Raw genomic sequence first — 19,754 nt, 5'->3', positions numbered from 1 at the left:
AAAAACAACGCTATGAAGAGGGTCCCACTCAATTCATGACATGGTGCTCCTTTTTGATATGGGAAAAATTTTCCAATTCACGATATCAAAATCTCCACGATCTAAAGGGGAGTTCCCCCGGGTGTTGACTTGCTTTCTTTACGTAAATCTCCATGGGGAAAGTTGAGGCTATCTACAGCTTTTTGAGTGTAATTGAGTGTGGAGAATCTCGACTTCTCCAAATTGTGATACGAAATTTGGAGTTTTCTTACTTCCCCACATTGAAGAGTTGGAGAAGATCGTGATGAAAAAGGGTTCAATTGAGTTCAACAGACAATTTAATTATTTCTTTTAGTAGTTGCCGTAATTACCATGTTTACTCATAGCTGCCGATCTTTCGCTCTGTACCTGACAGTACATACTGACTGATTTCTTCAAGATCGGATTCCGTCTTCCGTACCTTACAGATCAAGGCTTGCTTCGGCCCGAGCGAAAAACGTTTTTCAACGACCCGTCAGTCGATCAATCCCAAAGTGGTTCGACAATCAAAGAACATCGCCACTGCAAAAACATATACCCAATGCAATTACATTTACCCGTCCATTAAATAGCTATCGCATTAATTACGTTGACTGACAACTAAGAATTCAGATAATAATAAGCCTCAGAGCTCGGAGTGACAAGACCCCTGTTCTCTATAACGTAAAGGCGGCTCAACGGATCGTTCCTAGTGGATACTTTGCGGGTTGCTATTCCCGTGCCGGTTGGTTTGGTGGCTTTGGAAGTGGATTGAGTTTTATTGAAGGCGATGATATCCGTTCCTAAGGGAGTATTGAGATAAGAGCTAATTGTTTGTTGATGCTTGACTGTAACAGTTATGCTATTGGGATGTTCGGTGTAGTCTTGGGGATAGCCTCAATGCTGTCAAGGTAGAGTGTTGCTGAGGTGGTAAAAGTCAGCCGATGGTAGCCATGGTACGTTGACTCAAGTGCGACAGCAACAATCATGCATGTCTTCATCAAGGTCGGGCCTCTTCAACATTGAGACGAAACACTACATCACTGGCGTGGGTCAAGCAGATACTTGAAGTTAATGGATTAAACAGGGAACTTTGTTCATACTAGTTCACAAAGTAACTCATTTGTCTAGGTATACAGACAGGCTTCGACATCCATGTCCATGCCCATCCTCTATATACACAAATCCTCAACGCCCGATTCCGTTTTGTAAAATGGCAAATGTACAAAGGGTATTAATCTTATCATCAAATCACATCCATAGCCCTCAGACACAAAATAAAGTCAGTCCCTTTGAGTTCGAGGCGAAGCCTGAGCCTTTGTAGTCGAGCCCTTAATGTCGATACAGAACCAGGAGGCCATGACCAAAACAAAGCCGTCCGTTTGAGTTCGAGGCGAAGCCCTGGCATTTGTAGCCAAACCTTTGAAGTCGAGACGAAGCGAAGAGGCAACCAAAATAAAGTCGTCCCTTTGAAGTTGAGGCGAAGCCTAGAGCTGCAAGATCGGTCTTCAGGTGCTTGATGTCTTCCAGACGTTTCCATAATTGTTTCGCCTGCGCAGGTGATGCCGCAGCCAGCTCATGTTCAAGCCTCCTTAGTCGCCTTGCTATGCTCCTCATAAAACTCCAGTGTCAACGCAGCCAGGAATCCAGGAATACATCCCTTCTCCCTGACCCAGAACCCAATCTGATCGCTAATTCTTCTCGCAAAGTCACTTCGCGGACCACCACCAACCTTCATCGTTCCGCGTTCGCCATCGAACACGATCGAGTTCTCGTGCTCGTCCGTCTGCGAGGGGTAGAAAGTACTCTCAACGCGCATCTTGCCGTTGGGAATAAACGTCACGGTCCAGCCGAGCGTGGAGAAGATGGCTTCCTTGAACTCTTGGGACTTGGAGCCCCAGACTTCCTTGAGGCGACGGGTTCGCTTCTCGGCGGATGCTGTTTCAGCCTTTGCGGCGGTGATTTCGCGCTCCATGGCGGAAAGGACTGAGGTGGGAATCATGGATGTGGATGATTTGCCGCGAAGTGTGGCTAGAAGGTCCTCGTTCTCCTTCTTTAGAGCTTCGAGGGTAGAGCGCTTGATGGCTTCAAAGTCTGATGTAGGGTTTGACTTGAGTGACAAGACGCGTGTTTGTGTTGACTGCTTGGCAGCCTTCAATTGCTCGCGGCTTGTAGAAACGTCCTTCTCCAATAAAGCAATCTTGTTCTGAGCCTTTGTCAGCTCCTCCTCCAGCTTGCGCTTCTTTCTTGTAAGCTGTCCAAGCTGTTCTTGTGTGCTGTCATCCTCCGCTCTCGATCGCTTGCTGCCGGTAACTGGTTGAGGGGTGCCTGTTGCTGAAGGCTCAAGAGATGAAAGTTCAGCATGTAATGTTTGAACCTCCTTCTTGTACTGATCAACGAGCTCTTCAAGCTCTTGAACACGTTGTGCGCGGGCTTGGTCGAATTGCTCGGGTTGAAGCGTCTCATCCTCCACATCGTAAGTCTTGAGCTGCGCGCGGAGGTATTCCACCTCCTTGACAGCCATGGCACGCTGCCGTTCAAGTCGGACGCGAGCCTTGTCGGCATTGTTTGCACTGGCCGCGCCCTTAGCCTTCTCGACTTCGCTCTTGAGCTGCGTCTTCTCCTCGTTCAATGACTGGATCGTGTTCTGCGCCGCACTCATCTCAGCTTGCAGAGCGCCCACCTTCTCAACGAAAGAGGCATTGTTAAGGCGCTCTTCCACCAAAGCTCTCGCTACAGCCTCTGGTGAGTCGAATTCGGATGCGTCAGCCTCTGCAGCATTCTCGAGGTACGCAGACCACGACAATCGCTCATCCTCGAGACGCTGTCGCTGGATACGGGCTTCGGCAAGCTCTGCTTCAATCGTCTCTGCGTACTCCAATTTTCGCTGAAGACTTCTCTTCTCTTCCTCCACAACTTCAACTGCTTTGCTCAATGCTCGTAGATGCTTCAGCTCGGAGAGTTGGTCGCGGTTTGTAGACTCGAGGTTGCGGATATGCTGGACCTGTTCGGAAAGTTCTTGTCTAATGATGTCCATCGTCTCGGCGTCACCGCTTTGTGCCTTAAGTCGCAGAACATTGGCTTCGAGGTCAGCAATTTGACCATCCTTTTCGGCCAATTGGGCTTGTGTTTGTTGAAGAATATTCTCCCGCTGCTCATTCTCCTGCTCGAATTCTTTAACCGTCTTTTGCGCAGCTGCGATCTGCATCTCCATGTCGGTGACTTTACGGTCGGCAATTCGCGCTGCTTCGTCCTTGGCAGCGGACAGGTCCTCAAGCTGATCCTGAAGCAGGCGGGCCTCGTCCTCTGCGTCACGAGCTTTGCGCTCTAGCTTCTTCTTATCCTCCTCGACTGACTCTTTGACGTCCTCTAATTCTCTTCGTAGAGCTTCGGCTTGTTCGACTGCTTTCTCGCGCTCAGCCTCAGCAGCTTGTCGTTGTTGGGCTTCATCTTGCTCTCTCCTACGAGCTTGCTCGAGTTTGCCGTTATTTGTTGACAGGGCGATTTCCTTCTCTTGCTCAGTTGTCTGCAGACGGTATTCCAGTGTTCCTATCTCTGCCTTCAACGCCTCAATCTGCCGCCTATACTTCTCGTACTCGTCCGCGTCGGGGGGCGCCATGTTCTCCTTGTGACTCTCCTGCGAGCCGGCGCGGACAGATTCTGGGGCGTGGCTTTGTCGAGAGGCAGGACGAGGTAGGTTGGATTCTCCAGTGAATAGATTGTAGGATGGTTGTGTGCTTGATCGGAAGGATGCGATCTGCAATCATGGGTTCGCGGTCAGAGACAATTGACGACTCTCGGCATTGTTTGTTTTGTTTTGTTTTGGTTGTTGACTTACCCTGGACTGTCGCAGTGTGGTTTGGGGGCGATCAATATTGCTAGTACTGGCCCTGAACCTGTTATTGGTCATTGAGCTTCTGCGGCTTCCACGCCCATCTTTGCCGCTGGGCGTGAACGATCGCATTTTGGGGGTTGTTAATTAAAGTTGGAGTGCATGAGAAATCGCGGTCGCAGAACGCATTGTTTAGAATCACCACAGCAGCTTGCGCTATCACGTGACCCGATGGGTCCCTGCATGAGCTCCGGAGGATGATGGTTGAAGAATGAAGAATGAAGAAAGCTTTTGACAGCTTGGAGAAAGTAGGTACTCTCAGAAATGCTTCTGCCTCGAACACTGATTCACTGGCACGGGGTTGATGAGGAAGGAGCCCGAGTATGCTCCGAACCATGTTCTAAACTTTGTAGGGTAGATGCCATCATCAGCCACTTTCAACAGTCAAGCTACCTCCTCAAGCTTTTTTGGTACCTATTGGCTGTCTGTAATCTGATAGACATTAAATAATAATTTATAGTAGCTTGCCTACACAAATATAAACGGATTCCGTTAAGCCACTCAGCTGAATGTGAAACTTTGATGAGGTTATAAGTCTACCATAACTGCTAGTCGACTCTCTAACCCAGCAGGTGGGTAAAAGAAGAATTATCCTCTAAGGCTTAGGGCGCCAAAATAAAGTAGCATAAGTTCCTCTCTAAGCTCGCATAAGGTGGCTAAATCATTTCGTCTCTTATGCTCTCGGCGGCCAATTCTTCTGACACCCTAACGCCCTGCTCCTAATAATGCCAATGCTCTCACCTTACAGCCATGTGCTAGACTGCCACACTGCTTCTTCCCAAGCCACAAGCAAACAGCTTAAAACATCCCTGTATAGCTTGTTAGCCCATCTCTCCAATCAATGACGCATCCCGGTAGAAACGTTCCTGAACGTTCCTCTCTTCAAGTTGCCAAGTTCCAAATCGTCCAGTGACGTAGCAGTACCTGACGAAAGATGGAGGGGACCCTGTCTCTTTCGGGAAAGACCCTTTTCATTGGCCATCCCACATTCTCTCGTGATCCACTTCATCTATTTTCTACCTGTCGAGCTTGAGCTTCAGCTTCGAAAAAGGTCAAGCCTATATCGTCAGACCCGACGATCAACGGGTTACAGTAACTCAACTTACATACGCTGACTGTACAAGCTCCACTGACGTCGATTCGATATCAGATCGAGAGTTACTGGGATCGTGTCTTTGAACTTGACTTGTCTTGTTCTTTACTCAACATTTACTATTGCGCATGGAGCATTTCACCAGGTAGCTGTTAGAGCATTCCTAAGAGCCAACGCAGCTATACCACCACTTCCTATACTTCCATAGCTATCATCACAATACTTGGCATCTTCTGTTACCACTTCAAACTTTCTAGCAATGGCCTCAATTGGCCTCAGGGTAAGTTCCCAACATATGCCCCTCCATCCACTTTGCACCCTCCCTCTAACAGCTTCTTATAGTCCTCAGTGACCACTCGAGCCATATCCCTTCGACCCTCTCACTCCCGCCTCCTCCCGATCTTCCCACGACAATTAAGCTCAACACAACAATCCTTCTCACCGCGATGGTACTCCGACTCGTCAAAATCCTCGAGCGTGAGCAGCTCGGCAAGTTCGGCAAAGACCAGCGATGAATCCATCTCGAGCAGCGCATCCTCAGAACCAAAAGCCAGCAAGCTCAACATCTTCAGCACGGAATGGGAAGACCTCGATACCAAAATCAGCACCTTTGATGACCTGCCGCATCGTCTCTTTGGAGCAAACCAGCACATGGTCATTAACTATGAGCTCAAGGAGGCTTTGCGCCTCATGCTGCGCCAGTTCAATGCGCCCATCGTATACTGTTTCGCATACGGCTCTGGTGTCTTCCCCCAAAGCGCTGCAAAGGCCAAGATTTCTGAGTCTGAGTTTCGTGCTGTTCACCCAAACCCACCAGAGGCACTCATCAAGTCGCAAAAGGGCTCGCCCAAGGTGCTTGACTTTATTTTTGGAGTATCGCATGTTGAGCATTGGCATTCCATCAACATGAAGCAGCATCGCAACCACTACTCTGGTCTTGCATCCCTCGGATCTGGCACTGTTTCGCGCGTGCAAAATTGGGGTGCTGGAGTCTACTTCAACCCCTTCGTAGAGGTCAATGGCATGCTTATCAAGTACGGTGTAACAAGTATCGACAACCTTGTTCAGGATCTTTCGTCGTGGGATAGCTTGTATCTTGCTGGTCGCCTTCAAAAACCTGTCAAGATTCTTCGCGACCATCCTCGTGTGCGACTCGCCAACCAGCACAATCTCATCGCTGCCCTCCGAACCGCTCTACTTCTCCTACCCCCGGACTTCACAGAGGTCGAGTTGTATAGCACTATCGCCGGTCTCAGCTATCTGGGTGATCCCCGCATGGCGCTTCCGACGGAGAACAAGAGCAAGGTGACAAACATTGTCGACAACAACATCGTTCACTTCCGCCGCCTCTACGCGCCGCTCGTCAAGACGCTTCCCAACGTCGACTTCACAGGATCCTGCCGCATTGACGACACTGATTGGATCATGAACCCAGAACCTAACAACAGACTCCAGCAGGACATGGACCCCAAGCGCCGCGGTAACATGGTCAGACGTCTGCCCCAAACATTCCGATCACGTGTGTACTTCCAGTACCAGAAGCGATTCGGCATTCCTCGTGGAGAGTTCAATGAGCTCATGAAGGCCTCCACAGACAATGACGGTACTGCTGTCAAGAAGATGCAGGGAGGAGCCTTTGAGCGCCGTATTGCCACCGACGAACCCCAAAAGCTTCACGAGACAGTGCGCATTGCCATTAAGCAGACGGTCAACTGGCCAAGTACAGTGCAGAGTGTGAAGGGACTTTTGATGGGTGGCGTCTCAAGAACAGTAAGGTACTTGGGCGAGAAGTACTCCAAGTACAAGAAGGACCAAGTAAGCCAAAAGGCGAAAAAGCTTTCCGAAAAGGCAGAAAAGTCGGACTGAAATTAGCGATAAATGCACATCACTATCATGAGCGAACGCCTTAACGTCCCATTATAAGAGGAGGAACATGGTGTTATTTTGGAGTATTAGGATTCATGAGGAAGGACAAAAGGGGATATGTATAGACGTAGCGAAATGGAACAAGAATACTTTGGACATACAACGTCCTTTTTGATGATTCAACTGCTTGATATATCCTCCATTTTGTGCAAGTCCACCCATCACAGCAACACTATCACCTTTTCTCCCAGCAAGATAATGCCCCAAAAACATATGAATACGGATACAAAGAAGATAAGTTAGAAAGACATTAGGAACAAAAGAGAAGAAAGAGTGAATAAAATAGTTCACCCCGAACAAGCCATTAACGCTCGCTATTCAATGCGCCGCCAAGAAACGTATTTCTTTGGCTTCTATCCATGCACGTGGTAATATTCAACAGCCCTGCCTACCCCGATTTATCGTCCTTCGTATTTACCGCTGACAAGCTTCCTTGTCACTGGCACGTCTACCCACTTCTGTTCTGTGCTTGCGCTATCATCGGCGAAAGGATCATCCTCGGAGATTTCCTTGCCTTTACCCTTGCCCTCGTCGAGTCGGGAGATGGAGATGCCGCTTCCAACGACTTCGTCGCCTGAGGCCGTAAGTTCCCATCGAGCTTCGATATGTCCTGGCTTAGGCTCCGCACCCTCTGCGCCGATGATACGGCATACGATCTTCTGGGGCTCGGTGGTAAGAGTAAGATCGCCAATGCGCCAGTAGACGAGGTGCTTGTCCTTGAGGTGTATTCCTACAGGCTTTGTCTGAGCACCGCTTGATTTACCCTCGTATTTTGCGACAATGACCACGTTGTGCAATTGCACAGGGGCGGTAATCTTTGAGGATGGGTTAAGTTGGTACTGTAGCAACAAGCCTAGCTTGTCTCCCTGGGGTTTCCATGCGGGCTTCAAAAGAATAGGAGCATGCTCGCCCAAGGATGTAGTCTCGGACTCCGTTGAGAATACTCGATAGGAGAATCCGGTGGCAGTCTTGGTGAGGTGAGATACGTCAAGATTGAACTGATCGTTGTTGTCAGGAGATGAGTTCTGTACAAAGATGCGGTTCGGGCCGATACGCTCGAGGGCCGCAAAGTTGTTAATACGGATGGTTTCATAGCCTGAACATGTTAGTAAGTGAGATCGAGTTAATATAGGAATTGACTTACTCTTAGCATCACCCGAGTCGCTGGGGTTGTTCACAAACGCAACTTCACCAGTGACAGAAGCTGACTTGATGACACCGTCCTCAAAGATAGCAGACACGCTCTCAATAATGGAGGAGTTCAGACCGGGAGCAGTCATTTGAGCGTGCTGAGGATGGTTCAGACCACCCAATGAGTTGCCCGATCTCACGGATTGTGTGTCTGAAGTACCGGCAATGCTGGCCTCTGACGCCAGTGCAGCAACTGCGCTTCCCTTTGAGGGAGATGGTGCCAGAACAGGAGACACCGGCAGAGCACTTATAGAAGAATCGGTGCCACTCTCTGGCAGGTTGGGCGGCGGCACATACATGGTATGACGGACGTCACGACGGCCTCTAACTGTACCACTGCGACGAGTGGCAGGTCCAAGCTTGAGGCTGTTGGCAACACTAGAAAGCGCAGCCAGCTTGGCATCGGGATCCTCGTCCTCGACAGGTGTCTGCTGGATGTTGACCTTGAGCAATTGATCAGGGTCTTCACCAGACTCCTGCTTAGCTTCCCGTTGAGCCTCGGAAATCGGATCGTTCATAGGGGGCGGAACATTGAATCCCTCGGAGTCCTTGGTTGCGTTCGGTTGCGGTGCGGATGGCTGGTTCTCTTGCTTGTGCGACGGAGGAGGTCCGGGAGGTGGCTGGACGTTCGATAGATCGAGTTCGTGGTTGCCGTTGACGCCTCCAGCCGATTGTGGAATCGGGCTGTCGAGCAGATTTCCATTGTGCGACACTCCATTCGTATTATCGTGCGAATCAGGCTTGGGTGTGTCGTTTTCGCTATCGGGTGCTCGCGGTATATCAGGGGTTTCTGCCAGAGAGGACAGTCGTTGGTGCTCTTGGAGGTTATTGGAGGAGGCTCTAGGCGAAGGGCCACGATCGTTCTGGCTGTGGCTAGTTCCCAATCTTCCGAAGCTGGGGCCTAGCTTGCCAGGAGAGAGCTGACCGAAACCAGCGTGCATACTCTGTCTCCTGCGACCACCAAACATCGTACCGAGGCGACGAAGCTTGCCTCCTATTCTTTGTTAGTTAATGTTCATCTGCACTTGGGTTAATTCGCATACCTGGCTTCTCCGTTGGAGTTGAAGTCTCGCTCATATCATCATCGGCATGAGATGAAGTTGGGGCCGTGACCGGTGCAGGAGATGCGGTATGAGCGCTTGGAGGTGGCAGATTGGTGCTGTCGGCAGTGCTTGGAGGTACTGGTGTTGAAGGTGTAGTACCAGCAGGTGTGTTGCCAACAAACGACGACTGGCGCGTCGAATTTCTAGTGGGAAGCTTCGCCTTGCCAGCTGTGGCCCTGTGCACAAAGGATTGGATTTCCTTTTCGGTATCGATCTCGAGCATCAGCGCCAGGGTTTCCATAGCGTTCTCCTGCACACGCTGGGACGAATCGGACTCGTGGGTTTGGTATTGGGTAAGAAGATCCCGTAGTTTGTTGACACGCGACTCGTCGAGAGCCTGGAGAGACTCGAAGATGAAAGGTGCCTGTGACTCCCATTGTCCAGTAGCGGATTCGAGTTTGGATATAGCAGTCTCGACCTTGGAGGTATTAGCTCGACCCCCCTTCTTAGTGAGTTTGTCGACAGCGCTCTGCGAGTCTTCGAGATCCTTTGCCATTGTCGACAAGTTATTGGACATGGTGTTCATATTCTGGAAGTCCTTTTGGTTGGAGAAGTTGCGTAATGGGTGCTCGATATCCCTTTCGATGCGATCGGCGAGTTGGTGGTGGGAGTGAGCGATGCTCTCAGTCGAGTCGATAATTCGGTTCCATGGCGCCTGGAAGACTCTGCAGCAGCTGTGAGCATAATGCGACATCAATGCCATGGATGGGTAGATTTACCCTAGCTCTGATTGAGCGTTTGGCACCTTGAATTGGGTGAGCTTTTTTAGTCCTGCAACATATTGTTCCTCCACGCGACGGCGCTCCTGTATAGAATTGATCAGTGGGATGTCGACGAGACTCGCAGCAAGATGGCATGTCGCTGCGTAGCCATTGGCGTCGTGGATTGCCGTACCTGGAGCCAGTCGGCAACTTCGTTGTTGACACGGGACATGCGCTTCATTCGTTCGCTAAGGGTCTGAACCGCCTGGCTGGGCTGGAGAGCTGCCTATTAATTGCGCAAAAGGAGTCAGTCGGAGCTCAATCACACAGCGCATCGGCTGTTTCCTCGTAGCCGCTCCTGGCGACAGCAATGGAAGCCAAAGGATGTAGCTTACCAGCATAGCGGGATACTCGGCCCTGGCCATATCCTCCATGATGGGCGATAGCGCAAATGAATATTAGAATTATATATAGATGCGGAGGAGAGCAATGAATTAATTATAGTATTAATTGCTCGAACAGGTGATGCGCATGGCGGTTCGTCGAACGAGAGGGGTCGGTCGAGCTTCGGAGGGACGAAGATGTGATGTAGGACGAGGAGGAGCTTCGTTTGGATGCGATGTGGATGTGCGTTACCTCACTGGTAAACAATGTCGATGGTAGCGTAGCGTAATCGGATGATTCGGAGTAGGTACTGGTCTAGTCTATGTACTGCCAATCTGTACAGATCCAAGACGACGCGTGGTCGAAGAGGAGAGGGAGAGTGAGAGACTTGGTCTTACAGTGACCAGGTAATAATGCCTTGGCTGGGGGGAAGACAACGGCTAAAAAGAAACTAAAGTAGAATGAGGAGAGGAGACGAGAGGCTGGACATGGACAACTCAAGACTAGACAAGACAAGACAAGACAGGGCTGGCGTTGGCACTGAATTGGGTTGGGCTGGGCTGGGGTAGCTTGATTTAGAGACAGTGGAGCTCTAGACAAGGACAAGATTTGGTGGTTGGCTGTTGTTGGCTGGGCTTCTAGCTAAAGATCCATGTTTAGACGAACCGACTTCGAGAAGAAAATCACGAGGACACAAAACAAGCATGACCTCATTCATTATTAGCCTCGGTAGTTAATTAAAAATAAAAATGATATCAACACCATGAGTTCATCATCATAACCAAACTAGAGTGTATTGAAACATCAATTCTTATTTTAGCCATTGTAAGACACTCAGCATAACTGCAGTAGACCATCCCTCGGCTCCATCCTCAGGCCTCCTGGCCTTCCTTGTTTCTGCTTTATGGAAATTGCGGGCCTCGTTGTTTTCTACCAGAAACCAAAACCAAGAACCTGAGACATCCTGGCTTAAGGGCTGATCTTTGCCGGAAATTTGAATGTCATGCCCCAACTTTGACGACGCTTGTACGGATACTAGACTAACTTTTGCAATTGAGCTGTGAACACCATCAGAACCCTGCAAGCCGTACAGATAAAGATACAGATACAGATACTATCAACAATGTCACTCCCAGAATGGAAAGCAGCTCTCACCATGTCTCAGCGCTATGAGACAATCCAAAAGATGTAACTTGAACCCTTCAGGCATCATAAACATAACTAACCTATACCTCTTAGCCAAGACTCCCTCTCTGCTTCCAGCATGAGTGAGGCTATCGCCATTGAACAGGCCGCCTACCAAATCTCTTCTACTCAGGTGCGCGCCGATGCCATGTAGCGGTCCAGAACTCACGGAACCGCTGACAAGGCCTAGGAAGAGTATAATCTCGCCTGTCAACCGACCACAACTCCAACACCCCAGCGGTCCCAAGAAGAAAAGGATCTTGAGCAGGAAGCCGATTCTGGTATTCGTATTGGTTCTTATAAGAACTGTCGCCCTGTATCCGATGGTGTCACCTCAGAAGTCTACCGCTCAGGGGACAAGGCCCTCAAAGTTATTGTGACGTACCAAGATATTGAACCTCACAACCCTCAGCGCGAGGCCAAGATTTTGAAGACCCTGCGGTCGCCTTGCATTCCCCTTCTCGAGACTTTCAGGGACCAGGAGCAGCGATTCGTTCTTGTCTTCCCATACATGCCGTTTACTTTAGCCGATGTTCTCGCTCAAGGACCTCTACCGCTAGACTCCGTACGTTCGATCTTTCGAGACATCCTCCAAGGCCTAAAGGATATCCACGCGCAAGGCATCATACACCGAGACATCAAGCCTTCAGCCATCCTTCTCTCCTCTCCCACTGGCCCAGCATATCTCTCCGACTTTGGTACAGCGTGGCATCCTGAGCTATCAATCCACTCAGAACCAGCCGACGATAAAATCCTAGATATCGGAACGGGCGCTTACCGCGCGATAGATGTCCTCTTTGGTCACAAATCTTACGGGCCGGAGGTTGACATGTGGGGATTGGGGGTCATGCTGTCAGAAGTCCTCCGTGATCCTCCTACACCAATCTTTGAGTCCCGCGCCGTCCACGAAGACGGAAACCAGCTTGGCCTCATTCTAAGCGTCTTCAAAACTCTCGGTACACCCACCCCCGAGACATGGCCTGAGGCAAAGAAGTTCAAGGTTGCCCCATTTGAGCTCTGGACAGTCTTCCCTGGACAGAGCTGGGAGGACCTTCTCCCCAACGTGCAACCGGAGTTAATAGATCTCGTGTCGTCGCTTGTGCGTTATGATAGCCAACGACTGACATCTGCGCAGGTAAGTTCTGCGTTCGCTTTATACTGAGCCGATAATAACTGTCCCTTTGTAGGCTCTTGAATATAGAGCTCTGGCTTTGGAGTCATAAAGTGAAGCTGGTGAGGTAGGCATCAGGGCATTAGAACAATGAGCCGTGGAGGTGATGAGAGAGAAGATAGTCTAGACACTTCATGCCAGTGTATACTGGCATCCGTGTTACTTTATCTTGGTACCATAGCCCTGTGAGGGCAGTGCTTCTGTCATCAAGTAGGCAGGTACGGTCAGAGACTTACCTTGCTAAAGCAACACATGTGGAAAGCGCATATGACGAGAAATGCAGTGAAGAAGGAAGTTTCAATAGAACATAACGTCCAATTCTAGATTGATTCCTTCCTACCTATATACATGAGAACAACATCTCTACCATCACAGTCCCTTTCCTTTCCACTCCGCAACAGTTCTTTTGCAATAACAACACTTCACTTTGCTATGAATATAGGTGACCCATACCAGCTAGACACCACATTCGCATACTATCTACCTCTTGACAGGTAAACAATTCTTACAGTCGTTTTGCCCAACAACGAGACTGACGCAACAGTAGGTGCCCTCAATTCCCCGGCTATAATGGCATACGGATCTACCAAAACTTCACCGAGGACCAAACCTTGCACATCTGCAACCACGAGCTGCGGATCTACCGAATACGGAATCCGAGGGACGGTCACACCTTGCTCCTCTACCACCACCAGTCGCGATTCTACCAAATTCACTTCAATATCCAGCTCCACCACTACCAATAATGCCACAGATACCAGAAATACCAGCGATCCCCAAGATCCCCAAGGTCCCCGAGATCCCCAAGGTTCCCAAGGTTCCCGAGATACCCAAGATACCCAAGATACCAAAGATCCCCAAGGTTCCCGAGATTCCAAAGATCCCCGAAACGACAAGGATACCAGAGACGCCATGAAAGCAATCATGAACAGAAGGATAGAGGCCAGAAGGGTCGTGGAAGGCATCTGGGTCAGGATAGCCAAAGAAAATGGCGTCAACTCCGATACAGTGAACGGCAACCCTTTTGCAGAGTCCTCATCAACTGCTTCCACGGGGACCGCCAAAGATTCGACCTGTCCCATATCTGTTGCCAACTCCTCCAAAGACTCCAAGTCAGGTTCCAAGGCTTCCAGCACTCCCAACACCGCAAAGTCCAACAAGTCTGATCAAAGCACTGCCCCGCCAGCGCTCCTACCTTTGGATCACGAAAAGGTCAAGAAATGGGCGGGTGAGCATCAGGGTTCAGGAGAGGAAGACGTTGACCCGACAGAAGAATCTGATAAGAACGAATACATTGGAGAAGCCCACAAACCAGCCGAAGAATCCGACAGAAGCGAATACAACGGGGTGGCCAACCAGCCGATCGAGGAAAAATACAGGGGAAAAGTTGAAAGCTCGATTGTTAGCGATTGCAGTAACAGTGATGGCGGAGTCGAGCTCTAAGTTCAGGGCCTGATCGATCAACTTCATTTGGGTATGCATGGTTAAGTATATGTCATTCAAGAAAGCGTTAAGTATAGCGATTCAAAAAGTTCTTTTATTCTATCAATTTTACCACCTATTGACCTATCAATATGCTTCAACCCTGACGTCTCTTTTGCGTATCTGCACCCAAGTAGTCGATGGGGTTTCTGCACAGAGGGCAAGTATTCTGGTTGCTGCTCTGGAACCACTTGTACAAACAAGTCCTGTGGAACAAGTTCTTACAGGTTGTGCATCGCTTATCCGGCATGCGCTTATCCGTTGAAATGATACTGTAACAGATGGCACATTCGCTTTGGCCCTTGAGAGCACCAATGATGTTACGCTTGAACACTTGCAAACCATCAATGATGTTGCCGTTGGAGAAGGTGATCACACCCTGTGTAGTCATGATCCAGCTCTGCCACTTCCTCTCATTAACGGCGACACGGTTCAGACTTTGCACCACGACGTTCTCAATTGGGTAGTTCTGTGGGATCTTGATAGAGATAGCAGCCATGCTTTCGTCGACCTCATAGCCAGCTGTGATCTCTCGGGCGGCTCGAGCGACTCGCACAACAAGTTCTTGCTCATCCATGGCGGGTGGTTCTTGAGTATCAGCCCACTGTTGCACTTCGTCAAGGGCATCAGCGATGATGAGAGGTGAGAAGTACTTGGTTGTCCAAGATTCGACGGCAATTCGTGTCTGCTTTGAGCGACAGTCAATGTACCAGGCTCGGAACAGCCCAGGTGTATACTTGTGAAGGAGATAGAAAATGTGAACCAGCAACCATTGCATGTTCTTCTCTTCTGGTTCTGACTCTGCCAACTTGACATCATAATCTTTAATGTGCTCCGAAGTAAGGTTGATCTTTTCGAGCTTCAGAGGGTGGGCGGCTGAATGACCTAGGACATCAAACATGAAGTCTAGCAATGGCGCCACGTAATTATCTTGCTTGAGGTTTTCGTTAAAGTCGTTACGGATCTTGAAGGAGGAAGTCGAGTAAGCGTCGAAAACGAGCTTCCAAGATAGAAGATATGAGCGGATGGATGAAGGGAACTCTGAGAGCATCTCGTCAGAGTACTTTTCGAGCGTGGGTGCGTCGAGTAGAAGAGATAACAGTTCGTCAGGCAGTCGAGCATCTATAATGTCAGCAATTGAACTAACTGTGATTAGGTCTAAACATACCTGTCTTGTCCAGCATGGCGTCAACGGACTTCTGCTGTTGTTGCTCAGGGAGAGCTTTGTGAAGCAGATTGAACGCAGCAGTCTGGATGTCACGCGAATCGGATGCCACCAAGCCAAATAGATCAGAAAGATCAGGAACTTGGCGAAGGGAGATCTTTTCGACTTCTCGACAAAGCATAGCATCCACAATCTCGAGAGGCTGAGAGGTAGTGTCGCGAGGAAGACGCAGAAGCTCGACTAGAGCTCTGGGCTTAGCACTGGCGTACTCCTTAAGGGCATCTTCGAGATCATCATTGGGCTCAGGAAGAGTCTCGATAGTCTTGTAGAGCTTTAGCGAAGAGTGGATGAAGGGAATAGCTTCATCTAGCTCAAACTCATGAGCACGGTTCCAAAGCGAGATACAGAACTCGATGCTCTTTTCCCAGTAAGAGCCATAGACATCCTTCATACATGGGAGCAGCTTGTTCAGAGCGCGGCAGATCTCTGCACAGAGGGCTGGACTCAAGTTCTCAGGCTCATCAAGCCAAGAGGTGATTTGGCGAACAGCAAAAACAACTCGGTTGTTGGCCACAGGCAGCTCACCTGCCTCGTAAATCTGAGCACAAGAGGAAAGCAGAACAAGAGTCATGAGAGTCTTCTCACTCTCGGCTTTGGCTCCCGCAATCTCGCTTACGATCCTATTGCAGAAGTTGTTGGCAGCTTTAGAGGGTTGGAGAGTCTCGCCAAACCCGGCAATGATGGCCGTGGCGGGCAGGACCGTTGTAGGGCCAACCTTGAGCAAGTCGGGCTTCATAAGAGCGTCTTCGAAGCTGGATGATGCGCCATGAGCTTCTGCCAAGCATTGGATAAGCTCACTCAGCGCCCTTGCACTGTAAATCCCTCTGGGCGTCAATTCCTTCGAGTGCTCGGTCAGAAGATCAATGAGTTCCTGGATAATTGGCTTCTCCTCGGTCTCGCTCCAGGCCTTGGCGTCGGCAGCCAAATCGTTCAGAATACCACGTGTCTTGGAGACATACTCCTCGGCTTGAGCACTGGCTTGAGCGTGCTTGAGGCTTTGCCATAGCCGGTTGTCCTCCGCACAAGTGATTTGGTCAGAGATGAGCTGTACAGTCAAACACTGTAAGTATAAAAGCTCGAGCTGGAATGGCTTCGGCAGCTGTGAGAGCGGAAGCTTATCCGAGAGCTGCGACACGTAAATGGCCATTCGGGTGGGAATAGCACGTCCCTTCCTGTCACGATGAACTCGCAGTTGTGTAGAACGAGGTGCTCCCTCGACCAGAGCAGCGGCACCGCCGGTGCTGTTGGTAATTGATAATGAGGGGTTAATAGACAGTTCTAAGAATGGTGCAAGCTCCTTCATCCACACGTTAGTGCTTGGGAAGAGCTCTTCAGAAGGGATATCACTAGAAGCTGCGCTTTGAGCCTGCGATACCAATGTGTCGATACTGAGAAAGCGTTAGATTGTAGATTCCATAGAAGTTCCAGGAAACTTACTCCAGAGATTGCGTTCCCGCTCGTTCGAGGTTAGCTTGAACCACGGCAACAACAGGCAACTTGCCACCAGTATGGCTATCCAAGAGATTACGAATGGCAGTTGCCTTGGAGGAAACTGCGGAGTCTTCGAGCTCAGACAAGCCCAGAAGCAGAGCGACCAATGTTGTATGTACGCGTTCGTCTCTAGAGAACAGCTCAGGTCGACCCTTAGCGGCAATTTCCAAAGCTTGCAGTGTAGATACTGTGTTCTGGGGGTCCTTCTCAAGAATCTCAACGAGAGCTTGCACAAGTTCTCGGTAATTGCTATCGGTCAAAGTCTGATAGGTAACAGCAGCCTCCAACAATTCCCAATCATTACTGTTACCGACTGCGAGAAGTACGGCCTGACCTATGATGTGCTTTTGCAAGTCCATGTTACCCTTGGCAAGGACAGCTCCTCTATCGTTAGAAATGAGAGACGCAAGAGCGACATCACGCGTGGCCTCGGACGGCAGGTCGAGCACAGCCTCAACCCAAGAGTTCCATATAGGCGCGAACTGGGTGGATACAGAGCCAAGGAGGTGGAGGGAAGAGAGTAGGTATCGAGAAGAGGGCGAGGAAACAGCCTTGGCGGCATCATCCCGCGCCATTGAAGTGAAGAATGTCGAGAGGCTTGTAATACCATCGCCGTGGAAGAGGCGAGGTGCCATGCTAAGCGCATACTCTATGATTCGTGCTGCCCCAAAGGGCTTCAGGTTACGACTCTCCAGAAGGGAGATGCTCTGGTTGACAGCCTTGAGGGAGGGTTCAGCCGTATGGTCCGGAACATCATCTGTCAACTCGGCAATCTTGTCCTCAATTTGACCAATTAGACCAAACCACCGGCGACCCTCCTCCGAGATCTTTTCCTGGGACTGCTGGTACTCCCGCGAAACTTCGGGCAGAGAACCAGAGATCTTGGCACAGAAGATGCTGGCAAGTCGGTTCCATTCTTCTTCGGAGGCAGATACAACAGATGGCGAGGCTTGGACAGTGGCGATGTAAGCTTCTACCAGGACAGAAATGGCGTTCGGACCCATAGGGATAGCGACGGGCTTCTCGGACACGGAGAAAAGGAACTGCTCGATAAGGGGAAACAGGTGTTCCTGGACGAAAGGTAATTGGGCATCGTCGGGTAGATTCTTGAGCGATCGCTTGGCGGTATCGATAAAACACTTCCAAGCAAATGAAGTGTTTGTTCGAGGTTCCTCGCGATGTGTGATTCCTGACTTGAGAGATGAAAGAAACTGCGAAGCAACCTCAGGTGTAATCAACTCCGATGGTAGAACCATCAACAACTGATCCAAGTATTCCCAGAACTTTGGCGGGCTTCCCTGTGATCCCTTGGAGATAAACGCTTGAAGTCTGCCTATAGGTGACTTTGGACCGCTCGAAGTCTTTGCCGATGACCAAACATCGGGGTATGTTTGTGTCATCTTTGTTAGAGCTCGCACATACTCAAGAGCCGAGCCAGCTTGGTTAGTCTTTAACCCTCCAGTGATAAAAGCCTGCTTGACCTTTGTATCGTCTGCATAGGGTAGCTTTCGGTCGATAGAAGCGAAGAGCAACTGACATACAGTTTTCCTGACTGCTGAATCGCTATAAGTGATTGTCTTCCAGACATTTTCTTCCGCGAAAAAGTCATCATAACGTGATTGCAGCTTCTCCAGATTACTTGGCTCAACCTTTTGTAGTAGACCCAAGACAAGGGATAAACTGGCAGTGACAACTCGGAAGTACTTGGCCTCAGCATCTTCAGCGTTGGTAGAGCGCTCGTCGCTCAGAGTGTCTTGTGTTTCCTGAATAGCATCGATAGCGTAGTCAAGGATCTGAGCCTGGCACTTGTTCCAGAACGCAATGACCTTTTCAGGGGTGTTGAGAAATGGGGTTAGACCATCACTAGCAGCCCTGGCGACTACGCGATCGCGGTCATACAAACCAGCAAGCCATGCGCCGACGATCTTTGGTAGATGACGCTCAAATCTCTTGCGAGCAGATTTCATAAGCTCGAATTGAAGATTGTGAGTAAGCTCACGCACTCGTCGTGAATTGTCTATTGACGTACGGGGATATATTTGGACCTGTTAACGTATAAGTTACATTGCGATGATCATGGTATACCTGTCGCTGTCTACTGACCCAGACGTCCAGAATGCCCTCTTCTACCCCGCCATCCTTCTCAAATGGGTGAGCTTGCACATAAGCTAGTAGCTCTTCGAGCGCTTTGGCCTTGGTAGTGCTGTCCTTCTTCAAAATATTCTTCAGCGATACAACAACATTCGGATCCGAAATAGCTGAAAATGAGGGAGGCTCGGCGAGATATGACAGGGAGGTTCCGGAGGCTGCGGTGCCAAAGCCTCCGAAGCCCGAGCGGGGTCCTTCAAAACCACGACCGGACGGTTTCCCTTGAGACCGCTTCATGACTGTGAACTTTTGTAGCTAATGCAGATATAAGTGTAGAGAAACAAAAAGGAATGTTGGTGTCAGGTGCCGCTCGGCTGATAGGCGCTCTCTAAATCGGAAAAGGCTTGCAAGGCTGATGATGATATCAAATTTGGTGGTGAGGGACCAAGTGATGTCACATGGAAGCACGGACCGTGGTTAGGTGAGTTAAAGAGGAAGAGCGGGTCACGTCGCTCCACTGAAGATGAGCCTCACTCACGATGAAAAGTGCCCGAAGAAGAGAATGAATGACGATGCGATAAATGAGGTTGGTAATTATTATGGTTCCTTTGGGTATTTATGTCAATGGGTCTATTGAATGTACCTGTAAGCAAGATGGCACTTTATTTTGCGCATTGAAGATTCTTATGCCAAATACACGTCCTTGCCGGTTCGTTTGACTCACGCCGAGTTTCCACCGTAGAAGTAAATGGTAGAGAGGTGGAACCCATTTCTTTTACTTTCAGAACCTGGTTGTTGGGGCGCACGAGTGAGGCTAAGTTACAA

At 49.7% G+C, this 19,754-nt stretch overlaps 5 protein-coding genes across 5 annotated transcripts; 2 read left to right on the top strand and 3 right to left on the bottom strand.

The window, feature by feature from the left end:
- Positions 1–1,579: 1,579 nt before the first annotated feature.
- B0J16DRAFT_385663 (spindle assembly checkpoint component Mad1) lies at positions 1,580–3,961 on the bottom strand (the record flags this gene model as incomplete). Its single annotated transcript, XM_046131514.1, has 2 exons — positions 1,580–3,754; positions 3,836–3,961. The coding sequence occupies 2 exons, from the start codon at positions 3,959–3,961 to the stop codon at positions 1,580–1,582; spliced, it is 2,301 nt and encodes a 766-aa protein (XP_045981019.1).
- A 984-nt stretch (positions 3,962–4,945) lies between these two features.
- B0J16DRAFT_306463 (mitochondrial matrix Mmp37-domain-containing protein) lies at positions 4,946–7,005 on the top strand. Its single transcript, XM_046124798.1, has 2 exons — positions 4,946–5,262; positions 5,325–7,005. Exons 1-2 carry the CDS (start codon positions 5,242–5,244, stop codon positions 6,846–6,848), a joined length of 1,545 nt encoding a protein of 514 aa, XP_045981018.1. The 5' UTR covers positions 4,946–5,241; the 3' UTR covers positions 6,849–7,005.
- A 1-nt stretch (position 7,006) lies between these two features.
- On the bottom strand, positions 7,007–10,781 carry B0J16DRAFT_343921 (Muniscin C-terminal mu homology domain-containing protein). Its single transcript, XM_046128128.1, has 6 exons — positions 10,299–10,781; positions 10,097–10,189; positions 9,922–10,007; positions 9,143–9,867; positions 8,053–9,093; positions 7,007–8,004 (listed from the first exon to the last, which is right to left on the bottom strand). Exons 1-6 carry the CDS (start codon positions 10,335–10,337, stop codon positions 7,307–7,309), a joined length of 2,682 nt encoding a protein of 893 aa, XP_045981017.1. The 5' UTR covers positions 10,338–10,781; the 3' UTR covers positions 7,007–7,306.
- Positions 10,782–11,043: 262 nt separating this feature from the next.
- On the top strand, positions 11,044–13,003 carry B0J16DRAFT_343919 (kinase-like domain-containing protein). Its single transcript, XM_046128127.1, has 4 exons — positions 11,044–11,475; positions 11,527–11,605; positions 11,663–12,607; positions 12,660–13,003. The coding sequence occupies exons 1-4, from the start codon at positions 11,411–11,413 to the stop codon at positions 12,693–12,695; spliced, it is 1,125 nt and encodes a 374-aa protein (XP_045981016.1). The 5' UTR covers positions 11,044–11,410; the 3' UTR covers positions 12,696–13,003.
- Positions 13,004–14,137: 1,134 nt separating this feature from the next.
- On the bottom strand, positions 14,138–19,573 carry B0J16DRAFT_343917 (uncharacterized protein). The gene is made up of 4 exons (XM_046128126.1): positions 18,945–19,573; positions 16,788–18,886; positions 15,294–16,738; positions 14,138–15,247 (listed from the first exon to the last, which is right to left on the bottom strand). The coding sequence occupies exons 1-4, from the start codon at positions 19,224–19,226 to the stop codon at positions 14,223–14,225; spliced, it is 4,851 nt and encodes a 1,616-aa protein (XP_045981015.1). The 5' UTR covers positions 19,227–19,573; the 3' UTR covers positions 14,138–14,222.
- Positions 19,574–19,754: the final 181 nt, after the last annotated feature.

The sequence above is a fragment of the Fusarium flagelliforme genome (genome assembly GCF_020744385.1).
Source record: "Fusarium flagelliforme strain FIESC 12 MPI-CAGE-AA-0113 chromosome Unknown B0J16scaffold_5, whole genome shotgun sequence".
Classification (NCBI taxonomy): domain Eukaryota; kingdom Fungi; phylum Ascomycota; class Sordariomycetes; order Hypocreales; family Nectriaceae; genus Fusarium; species Fusarium flagelliforme.
The sequence above is the reverse complement of the archived record's forward strand: the minus strand, read 5'-3'. Positions and strand labels throughout refer to the sequence as shown.